We start from the raw sequence: 12,231 nt of genomic DNA on the forward strand, positions 1-12,231 counted from the left end.
GGAGGGGTCAGGAAGTCTGGGTGGGGCCTGAGATTCTGCACCTCAAACAAGCTCCTTTGTGAGGAGGCAAGAGAGAGGCATCTCAGCAGCTGCGGAGACGGCCAGATCAGGAGGCGATGAAGGCACAGAGAGGTGGAGGTGGAGGCAGCACGGTGTGTTGGACACAGAGGGATAGGCAGGAGCACAAGAAGTGCCAACTGTCCCCGAGGCTTGTCACGTCAGGGGACCCAGTTTCGCAGCAGTGCCTTCCCCAGGTTGGCCCCATCGGGGGCACCCGTGCTGGTCCCTTGCATCCTCTGCTTGAGACCGTCAACTCCGTGGTTGCTCACAGGACATCTGTAGCCGAGGTCCTGACCGGCGTACTTGCCCTGCATCTTTCCGGCAGAGACACAGCCTTGCAAACAGAATACATTGTCAAGCTTGTGGATTTTGGTTAATCTAAGGTCAATGCCTAAAGGAAGAAAAAGTCACAGAAAAAAACTTGTAAGTTCTTACAACGTTCTTTCCAAACAGTCAAAGGTCTCTGGGTCTGTGAGCTGACTCTTCTCTGGAAATTGGTTGAAGGGCCATGTCTCTCTTTCATGGCGGCTCACGTCAGGCCCCAAATGGGCTCTCGCTCCGCAGACAAGCAGAAATCTAGTGGGTAGTTCATCCAGCTCAGCCCGAGTGGAATGGGGGCAGGGCTGCTCTAATTACCACACAGGCCCTTCTGACTGTGAGGGTCACCTTCCTGACCTTGACTCTAAAATGCCTGTATTTTCCCTTTTCCCTTTAAGTCAGGGAGCCTGTAACCTTCCTATCGTTGCTGTAACAAATTACCATGAGTCTCGTGGCTTAAAAGGCCCGAAATATGTTCCCTTGCAGTCCAGAGGTTAGAAGTCAGTGTCAGAAGCCCCCCTCCCTGTGCAGGCTCTTCGGAAGAGTCTGCTCCCTGCCTCCTCCCGCTTCTGCTGGCAGCTGGCATCTCCCCAGGCTTCAAGGCCACATCTTCCAGCTTCTCTCCTGCTCTGTCTTCACGTTGCCTTCTCTTCTGCATATCTCTGTGTAAAATCTCTCCCTGCCACCCTCTTAAAAGGACACATGATTGAATTTAGGGCTCACCCGGACAATCCAGGAGAATCTTCCCATCTCAAGATCCTTACTTTAGTGCATCTGCAAAGGTCCCCCTTTCTCCCATATATGGTAGTAGTCATGGATTCCAGAGATGAGGATGTAGACATCAGTCTGCTACAGAGCCCACGTTAACTGACGTCACTAAAGTCTTTTCAAAGATTCTGGTGTTTCCCTCATCAGTGCATTTTCAAAGTTTTGGAGAAAAGAGTATTATTGGACCCTTGGGGGCCATGGTTCGGAGGAAGAGGCTGGGTTGCCCATAACCTGTTCATTCCAGGCTTACTATCCTCGGAAATCTCTGAGTTCTGATGGGACTTTTTGGCATCTCAACGTCACTTAGCCGCCACTAAGTTTAGGTGCTATTAATCAGTTGAGTGAACAACTAGAACTGATAGTTAAACCACCACAGTAGCCACACATTCAGCCCAACCTAGCACTCTTTTCCTTCTTGTGTAGAACCCTACACCTGGAATCCATGCCTACCTTTGTTCCCCCCCGTTTGCTGATGTGAAATGATGAAGTGCTTGCTCTTTTGGTTGGAAGCTGCCTCCTCTAGACACTGACTTTGTTATTGGCTACTTCAGATCTGGAAATGGCAGTGGGGTGGGGGGAGCATAAGAAAATCAGCTTCCTTGGTGGTCGGAATGGCATGGGAGGCTTAATTGGGTATTTGTGAGTCTGACATATTCTGAGTCTGCTCCGTTCTGATACAGAGTCTCATTATTTCCAGATCGCTGAACCAACTTTCACATGGACATTTTGTGGCTATTCCAACCCTGCGCCTATAAGACATAAATTATTTTCGTGTCTGTATAGCAAGTCCCAGTTCTTATGTTTGACAACTTTAGACATTTTGTTTCCCATTTGAAAACATTCAGTGCTGTTAGGAATTGATACTCTAACCTACACTGTCGAATTCCTTTTACCTTTCACACTGTTCTGTGGCAATGCCAATGCACTTTTCTCAAACCTGACCCATTATGAACAGTTTATTTTAGGTGACCATAGCTACTTAGCCATTTTCCAGAATATCAGTGGAATTTTCACTCAGGGCAATGTAACTTACGTCCCCAAATTTCCTTTCTGCAAATTCCCTTACTGTTGCCTACAACCCTCCCCCTGTTCATCAGTTTTCCTTTGAAATTATTGGTTTTAAGTAACAGGAACCAATCCTAGCTGACTTAAGCAGAAAGAGAACTTATTGGAAGCATCTCAAACGCTCAGAGAATCAACTGGAAGCCTGGAGAATGAGATGAGGCTCAGAACCACAGAGGCAGGGCCGCATGCAGGAGCACACACCAGGCCCCGAGGGGTCACTGTTGTCACCTGCCAGGCACACGCTACTGCCGAGAACAGCCCCAAGTCATCACCTCCCCTCTGCACCCCTCGTGAGGCAGGGTCATGGGCAGGAGCTCCTCACTGGTTGAGGCCTGACCTCCTGTTGCCAGGGCAAGGGACCCCAAATTTTATTCCTCCCAAATAGAACGGTGTACGTGGGGAGAAGGTGATTGATAAAATAAGAATTATCCATATTTCCTGTCCACACCTCATTTCAGCTCGTATCCCAGTGAATTATAATCGTCCGTTCACTTGTGTGCATTTCCCTGCCAAATGGAAAGCCCGTTACCAGCAAAGTCCTGTGCTTTGTGTCCTGACGGTGCAGCCACAGCCCCGGCACAAAGCACACACTCAGACGAGCATCGTTGAACTGGATGAATGCTGAGCAGACCTTGGTGTAGAGCTGTCCTTGGCGAGTGGGGGCTGTGTCTGGTGTGCGGAGGTGAAGATGGAGCTCTGCTCCTTGCTCCTTAAAGGGCAGGACCTGTAATGTACCTCTTACAAGCAGCACAAGAGGTTTATTGAAATGCCTATTAAGTGGAAATGCTAGGTTCCAGGAAACTTGGAAGACTTAGAATTCTTCTGAATATTTCCAGTTTAATGAGCAAAAGTTACAAGAGGATCCACCGCTCTATCACAGTCCATCAGTTGGTCCTAGAATAGAACCTTGAGCCTCTGGGGTGTTTCTCTGTGGTTATTTTGTAAATGGAGGTTACGGCTGAAAACTGGCGTGGCCTCCTGGTCTTACAAGGCAGCATGGTGGCGGGAAAGGGTGCCTAGAAGCATCCAAATAGCCTGATCGCCGAGGGGAAGGCTGGGCCCTAGGTTATCAGTGGCTCTGAGGCAGGGCTTGAGAAGGTGCATTTCTAGCAAACCCCCAGGAGCTGCTGAGGCCTGGGGAATCACAGAGCATCACCACAGCAGAGCAGCAGTGGTTTTCCTCCAAGTCAAAGCTTTATCATACAGCTTCATCCCTGAAAGTAACAGACACGCGACTCAGACTGCTTTAGTACCGAGATGCCCAGCCAACTCCAGGCTCACAGGGAGGTGGGCTCCAGGAGGAGCCGGCACAGCAGCTCCAGCATGGAGTCAGGAGCCCGCCGCCTTTCCGCCTGCACTCTGATGCGCACTGCAGCTCCATCGGGAGGCTGACTCCCCGTGGGCCCCTGGGTCACACACAGGAGGACAGGATGAGTTTGCCCCGCTGTCCCGCTGGACTCACACGTCGGGAGTCCACCACTTGGCCAGTGCAGCCCCCAGGCATGCGCTAGGAGCCTGCCCGTGTCTGGGGGCTGCACCGATGACTCTGGCCTGGGCCACACGGGCCTGCTCGGGGTGGGGGTGGGGGGAGCGGGGCCGGTGGAGAGCCGCCGCGGTGGGAGGGGCGGGCTCTGTTCAGTATAAAGAAGGCGACCGTGACGACCCGCAACGCTTCAGCCCAGAGAACATACGGAATGTCTGTTACTTTAGGCAACAGTTTCTGCCTGTAATACTGAATTGCTCCATTTTATGTGTTTGTGGCAAGAAGGCTGTAGAAATTTAATGCTGGATTACCAACAGCCTAACGCATACACATTTCAACGCTGTAACAGTTACTACTTTGAGGAGCTGGTGGCAGCTCACACAGACCATCCTGTGGAAAAACGCACGACACGCTTCATCATAACAGTATGACGTGGATCCAGGGGACCTACGGATGACCCCGAGAACAACGTCACAAAGCACCCAACACGGCTTTTGGGTTAAGAATTCCTGATTTAGGGGAACTGGTTCTGCCATTTATGATGTGGAGGATCTGAGGAAGGCTGTGAGCTTCTAGGGGCTTCCATCCATTTTACGTGACGTCAGGGGATGGTCTGCTTCGCTACCCAGTGGATGCTTGACGCCTAGAAAAGTGCTTGCCGCCCAGAGGCACGCGGTGGCCACGTGCAGGATGTGATGATAACTGTCTCTCCAAAGAGCTGTTGTCAGGATGTAAAGAACTTCACAAATAGGAGTATCTACTCCACTTAAGCTAGGACTTCTCAATGGTGACTGTCTCTTCAGTGGGACAGGACTTTATTATAAAGACAGCTTCACCCGGGCTAAGCAGCACAGGTGCTTTTAAATTCAAGTGACTTTTTTTTTGAGAGTGGGTGGGTTTGAGTTAACCTGTCACAATCTAGTCTCTCGGTTTCTCTTTCTCACTGATGTTTAGGGCAGATGGAGAAACTGTTTGGAAAAGAAGTACTAGATTATTCTTTGAATCTGTGTCAGGGGAAATGTGATTTGCTACTTGGCTTGCCTGACAACATTATCCTACACATCTTTTCCTTTCTTAATTTGGATGACATTGAGCAGCTGTCAAAAACCTACAAAAAATTCCAAAAGGTAAGACCTTAAGATAGTTTTTACTGGTAAACACTACACAGAATTTCAAAGAGAAAGGGAATGACTGAGAAAATTTTAACTTCATATAACGACAAACACTGGGTTTGGGCAATAATGAAACTTTTTTTTTTTCCCCTATAACCTAAAAAACTGGTTAAGCGACTGCTCAAGAGTAAAAAGTAGCACAGGTAGCGAGAGTGTTAAAATGGTCATCTGTAAAATATAAGACAGTGAGGGTCCCAAACCAAGCAATTCTAGCAAGAGGAAATACATCATGCTGCCTTCAAAGGTAAGTGACATTTTTTAAAGGACACACATCAGAATGTTGAAAATAGTACTAATATAGTTTCTACTCAAGCTTAAACTTAAGCAAATACCAAAAACAGAAAAAGAAATTGCACAGGAATTCCTAAGTGCAGATTTTGCCCCTGTTCTTCACTGGGGAACTTGGCAGCAGATGGATATTCTTGGGGAATGAATTAGTTTTCAAATTCCTCATTTTGGACTAATTATTTCAGACATTTGTATACATTTGGTAATTATGAGCTTTGAATCCATTTGGAAAGAGAAGTAATGAAAATCTATTTTTTTGTGCATAATCATTATTCAAAAATTAGAAAGAAAAGAACTAAAAATCATCTTAATGTTACCTTCAGTTGCTATTAAATTTTGGCATATTTCCTGTCAGTATTTTTCCTAAAAGCTTGAGTATTTTTAAAGATATTTCACTATGAGGTTTAGGTCATTTCTAGACCAAAATACATATATAAAAATATTCAGGTAGTCAGAAATTCTAGTCATAAAACAATTTATCTGTGAGATAAATACTGGCTTAAAGATAAATTTTCTCATTTAAGAACCAGTAAGTTGCAATATAAGGTGTTTTGTCATTTGAGTGTTTATTCAATAAATATTTACCTAGTCCCACCAACTTGCTGGGCATAAACAGTAGTAAACACCTCAGTCTCTACCTTCACGGGCTTGTTGTCCAGTGGGTGGGCCGTGGAGGAGGGACAGGGCCATGGGGTCAGGGTGGTGGAGGGCTGCAGAGGTTGTACAAAGTAAGATTTTAAATGTGTATCAAAATGTAAAAGCTTTACTTCCACAATGTAGTCTCAATAATTAGCCACTGTAAAATGTTAGTAATTGGCACACATCTTTCCAAACATTTTCTGTGCAAATGCTAGCCTCCTGTGAGTCTTTAAAGCGTTTGAAACACATTCTGCACTTCAGACTTTACCCCACAGTGTGGACAGGTTGGTGTCAGTGCTGCACGCTGTGAAGCTGTCACTCAGCCACATCCCGGGAGGAAGGCCTGGGCTGCTGCAGGAAGAAGGGCACGTGACAGCTGGTGTGTCTGTTTTATGGCAGCAGGTCCATCTGTAGGATGTAGTGTTAGGAGTTCAAATGCTGGGCGTAAGGATATTTCTATGTTATGTTTTAACAGATAAGGCAATTTTGCTTGAGGAATTTTTTTCATAATATAAGAACTAACAAATCTCATTTGAATGCCGACAGAAATGATCCAGAAGAGGAAGAGGCTGGGAGTCCAGGAGAGAGGAGCCATTGCTGCAGGCCACCACCATTTGTTCCTTCCCTCACATTGGGCTCCTTGGGTTTCCTGGGACAGGCCTGTCTCAGCCTGCTCAGGCTGCCATAACAAAATACCACACACACACTGAGCAGTTTAAACAAAAACATTTATTTCTCACAGTTCTGGAGGCCAGAAGTCCAAGATCAAGGTGCTGGCCTATTTGGTCCTAGTGGGGTCCTTCCCGGCTGGCAGACAGCTACCTTCTGGCTGTGTGCTCACGTGGCAGAGAGAGAGCTAGTGAGCTCCGGTGTCTTCTCTCATAAGGATGGACATAACTTCTATCAGATCAGGGTCCCATCCTTACGACCTCATTAAATTACTTCTTTACTCCAAATACAGCCACACTGGGGGCTAAGGCTTCAACGCATGAATGCCGGGGTGGGGGTGGGGTAGGGGGCATAGTTCAGTCCATAGCAAGGCCTGAATCCAAATATCACGGGTCCTACTGTCTATTAAGATATCCTAGAAATGCCAGCAGTTTGTTGTCCAAACAGCATCTCCTACATTGGCCCTCACACCCCAGAGTGGCATGAAAATCCTGTTAAGCCCACTGTTCCATTTTTTGATTCAGAAAAGTACAGTCCTAGTGATGTAGGAAATGGCTACTCTGTGAGCCTGTGACAGAGTAACTTTATGTAGGCACACCATGTGTGCCACACCGGCACACTGTGTGTACCATGCCGGCACATTGCTCTCAACTTGGCACACTGATTTTTCTACCAGGATAATAATTTAAATTATTTTACTAAAAATGCGATTATTGAAAAATACCATTCTTTTGATGGGATAGACTGCTTATGTTTAAATTGACTAAGACATTTTTTAAAATCTCTTTTGCGATACAAGGTTACTTACGTATTTATTTTTCTTTTAGATGTGGAGCAGTGAAGAATTCTGAGAGAGATTTAGAACTTCACAGGATAAACATGCTTTTGATACAAAGGAGATAGGGATGCAGCCCGGCAGGAGTTCACCCAAAGAAGACAGATGGCATTTTTCTAAACTTAACTGAAGCGACAAAATTAAACAATAAAAATTAAAACTGAATTGTCATATAAAAATGACTACCAGTAGACTTTGCCTATAGCTGAGATTGGGTTGAAGCAATTATCTGGTAGATTTAAGTAGGAAACTATGTCTTTAAAAGACCCTCTTGATTCTCAATACTGTTCTGAAAATAAACTCCTAATTTTTCTTTTTCTTTACTGCTATTAATCTGTGAACAGATCAAGAGGATCAAATACCTACTTAATTCTCCACTTTAACCTCATACCTGTCCTTAATTTTAAAGACAGGAAGGACAGAATAGAAAGCAAGTCTGCTACTATAGATGATTAGATGTCTTCTCATCAGAGTTAAGGCAGACACTCAAATGAGAATCCAGTGATAACTGATCCTTTCTCATAGTGTGACGTGAAGACACGCCCTTGTCCGTGTGGATCTTTTCCATGTGCAGAACTCACTCACCTCACAAGGGAGACATGCGTTGGGGAAGAAACGGGCTGCTGGGAAGTGGCTGCAGTGTCCACTCTCCTGCCTTAGATTTGCTGTAAAGAGCTGGCTGCCCTGTGTGTTACCTCACCTTCTACAGGTGTTTCACTGCCGCGGGATTTATGAAATGGGAGAAGATTACTCAATAAGTACTATTATTTGGCAAGTAAAAACTTGTTTCCAAAGATGGTAAATGAGACCCTTCAAAGAGCCTATATTTCATGTCGGATTTGAGAAACTACTTCAGTCAGTGTTTGTATTTTACTATCAAGGCTGAGAGCAATGAAAATCCCAACACACAGCTCCTTTCCTTTATGTTCATGTTTAGAATATAGTTATTAAAATTACTAAGTAGTTGAATAAAACCAAGGACTGAAATCCAAAATGAGAAACAATAAAAACATTAAAAGAAAGTTTTGCAGACGAATTACTAAGTGAAACAGGAGGCCAACCCTCATGGGAGCCCTCCATCACATGGAGGACGTGGTCCCTGCCCACGACTGTGAGCTGTAATTCCACGGGATGTGTCCATGAGAACAGTAATCTTTTCCTTAACATTTTTCCCATTTCTTAGACATATGAAAAACTAAGTTTTTTTGTAAATGGTAATAAAAACTTCACACATATGTGAACAGCTTTCGATCTTACCAGCCACAGGCTGCTAGACAGCCCCAGACCTCAGAGACTGTGAGTGCCCTGCCCAGCCAACCTGAAAGCCTGCACTGGAAAGTGTGTACAAAGTGTTTCATAACAAAGTGACCCATTATAAAGATGTATTACTGTTTTAAACCTGTGGTCTCAAAATGAGTTCTGATAATCCCTGAAGAGGGATCTTAGGCACCTTTCAGAGGTTGTAACTATTCAATACTTTTGTTAAGGAATTTTTTTTACATTTATTTATGGATTGATTGATTGATTGCTGTGTTGGGTACTTGTTGCTGCACATGGGGCTTTCTCTAATTGTGGTGAGCGGAGGCTTCTCACTGCGGTGGCTTCTCTGGTTGTGGAGCAAAGGTTCTAGGCGTGCTGGCTTCAGTAGTTGTGGCACTCGGGCTTCAGCAGTTGTGGCGCATGGGCTTAGCTGCTCTGCAGCATGTGGGATCTTCTGGGATCAGGGCTTGTACCTGTGTTCCCTGCATTAGCAGGTGGATTCTTTTTTTTTTAATTTTTAATTTTTTACAATAAACTGCATATATTTAGAGTGTACAATTTGGTATCCCAATCTCCCAATTCATTCGCCCCTCCAACCCTCCCCACTTTCCCCACTTGGTGTCCATATGTTTGTTCTCTACATCTGTGTCTCTATTTCTGCCTTGCAAACCGGTTGATTTGTACCATTTTTCTATAGTCCACATATATGTGTTAATATACGGTATTTGTTTTCCTCTTTCTCACTCACTTCACTCTGACAGTCTCTAGGTCCATTCATGTCTCTAAAATTGTCCCAGTTTCATTCCTTTTTACAGATGAGTAATATTCCATTGTATATATGTACCACATCTTCTTTATCCACTCATCTGTTGATGGATATTTAGGTTGCTTCCATGTCCTGGCTATTGTAAATAGTGCCACAATGAACACTGGAGTGCATGTGTCTTTTTGAATTATGGTGTTCTCTGGGTATATGCCCAGTAGTGGGATTGCTGGGTCATATGGTAGTTCTATTTTTAGTTTTGCAAGGAACGTCCATACTTTTCTCCATAGTGGCTGTATCAATTTACATTCCCACCAGCAGTGCAAGAGCGTTCCCTTTTCTCCACACCCTCTCCAGCATTCACTGTTTGTCAATTTTCTGATGATGCCCATTTTAACCGGTGTGAGGTGATACCTCATTGTAGTTTTGATTTGCATTTCTCTAGTAATTAGTGACGTGGAGCAGCTTTTCATGTGCCTCTTGACCATCCGTATGTCTTCTTTGGAGAAATGCCTATTTAGGTCTTCTGCCCATTTTTTGATTGGGTTGTTTTTTTGATATTGAGCTGGATGAACTGTTTATGTATTTTGGAGATTAATTCTTTGTCTGTTGATTCGTTTGCAAATATTTTCTCCCATTCTGAGGGTTGTCTTTTCATCTTGCTTATAGTTTCCTTGCCTTTGCTGCAGAAGCTTTGAAGTTTCATTAGGTCCCACTTATTTATTTTTGTTTTTATTTCCATTACTCTAGGGGGTGGATTAAAAAAGATCTTGCTGTTATTTACGTTGAAGAGTGTTCTTCCTATGTTTTCCTCTAGGAGTTTTATAGTGTCTGGCCTTACATTTAGGTCTTTAATCCATTTGGAGTTTATTTTTGTGTATGATGTTAGGAAGTGTTCTAATCTCATTCTTTTACATGTAGCTGTCCAGTTTTCCCAGTACCACTTATTGAAGAGGCTGCCTTTTCCCCACTGTATATCCTTGCCTCCTTTGTCATAGATTAGTTGACCGTAGTTTATCTCTGGGCTTTCTATCCTGTTCCACTGATCTATATTTCTGTTTTTGTGCTAGTACCATACTGTCTTGATCACTGTAGCCTTGTAGTATAGCCTGAAGTCAGGAAGCCTGATTCCACCAACTCTGTCTTTCCTTCTCAAGATTGCTTTGGCTATACGGGGTCTTTTGCATTTCCATACAAATCATAAAATTTCTTGTTCTAGTTCTGTGAAAAATGCCATTGGTAGTTTGATGGGGATTGCACTGAATGTATAAATTGCTTTTGGTAATACAGTCATTTTCACAATGTTGATTCTTCTAATCCAAGAACATGGTATGTCCCTCCATCTGTCTGTGTCATCTTTGATTTCTTTCATTAGTGTCTTACCGTTTTCTGAGTACAGGTCTTTTACCTGCTTGGTTAGGTTTATTCCGAGGTATTTTATTCTTTTTGTTGCAATGGTGAATGGGATTGTTTCCTTAATTTCTCTTTCTGATCTTTCATTGTTAGTGTATAGAAATGCAAGAGATTCTGTGTGTTAATTTTGTATCCTGCAACTTTACCAAATTCATTGATTAGCTCAAGTAGTTTTCTGGTGGCATCTTTAGGACTTTCTATGTATAGTATCATGTCATCTGTGAACAGTGACAGTTTTACTTCTTCTTTTCCAATTTGGATTCCTTTTATTTCTTTTTCTTCTCTGATTGCTGTGGCAAGGACTTCCAAAACTATGTTGAATAGGAGTGGCGAGAGTGGACATCCTTGTCTTGTTCCTGATCTTAGAGGGAATACTTCCAGTTTTTCACCATTGAGAATGATGTTTGCTGTGGGTTTGTCATATATGGCCTTTATTATTTGAGGTAGGTTCCCTCTATGCCCACCTACTGGAGAGTTATCATAAATGGGTGTTGAATTTTGTCAAAAGCTTTTTCTGCATCTATTGAGATGATCATGTGGTTTTTATCCTTCAATTTGTTAATATGGTGTATCACATTGATTAATTTGTGTATATTGAAGAATCCTTGCATTCCAGGGATAAACCCCACTTGATCATGGTGTATGATCCTTTTCATGTGTTGTGGGATTCTGTCGGCCAGTATTCTGTTGAGGATTTTTGCATCTAAATTCATCAGTGATATTGGTCTGTAGTTTGCTTTTTTTGTAGTATCTTTGTCTGGTTTTGGTATCAGGGTGATGGTGGCTTCATAAAATGAGTTTGGGAGTGTTCCTTCCTCTGCAATGTTTTGGAAGAGTTTGAGAAGGATGGGTGTTAGCTCTTCTCTAAATGTTTGATAAAATTCACCTGTGAATCCATCTGGTCCTGGACTTTTGTTTGTTGGGAGATTTTTAATCAGTTTCAATTTCATTACTTGTGATTGGACTGTTCATAGTTTCTATGTCTTCCTGATTCAGTCTTGAAAGGTTATACCTTTCTAAGAATGTGTTCATTTCCTCCAGGTTGTCCATTTTATTGGCATGTAGTTGCTTGTAGTAATCTCTTATGGTGCTTTTTATTTCTGCTGTGTCCGTTGTCACTTCTCCTGTTTCCTTTCTAATTTTATTGATTTGAGTCCTCTCCCTCTTTTTCTTGATGAGTCTTGCTAGAGGTTTATCAATTTTATTTACCTTCTCAAAGAACCAGCTTTTAGTTTTATTGATTTTTGCCACTGATTTGTTTCTATGTCATTTATTTCTGCTTTGATCTTTATGATTTCTCTCCGTCTACTAACTTTGGGTTTTGTTTGCCCTTCTTTCTCTAGTTTCTTTAGGTATAAGGTTAGATTATTTGGGATTTTTCCTGTTTCTTGAGGTAGGATTGTATCGCTATAAACTTCCCTCAGAACTGCCTTTGCTGCAGCCCACAGGTTTTGGATCGTTGTGTTTTCGTTGTCATTTGTCTCTAGGTATTTTTTGA

At 43.3% G+C, this 12,231-nt stretch overlaps 1 protein-coding gene across 1 annotated transcript in view; it reads right to left on the minus strand.

Annotated features, from left to right (window-relative positions):
- Positions 1-351: 351 nt before the first annotated feature.
- UPF3A (UPF3A regulator of nonsense mediated mRNA decay) overlaps positions 352-12,231 on the minus strand; it is a 42,535-nt gene continuing 30,655 nt past the window's right edge. The window contains exon 12 of the mRNA XM_057707812.1: positions 352-451. Within this exon, the coding sequence (XP_057563795.1) occupies positions 445-451 (7 nt within the window). The 3' untranslated portion in view covers positions 352-444. The remainder of the gene's footprint in view (positions 452-12,231) is intronic.

Source organism: Hippopotamus amphibius, chromosome 14 (genome assembly GCF_030028045.1).
Source record: "Hippopotamus amphibius kiboko isolate mHipAmp2 chromosome 14, mHipAmp2.hap2, whole genome shotgun sequence".
Taxonomy (NCBI): Eukaryota; Metazoa; Chordata; class Mammalia; order Artiodactyla; family Hippopotamidae; genus Hippopotamus; species Hippopotamus amphibius.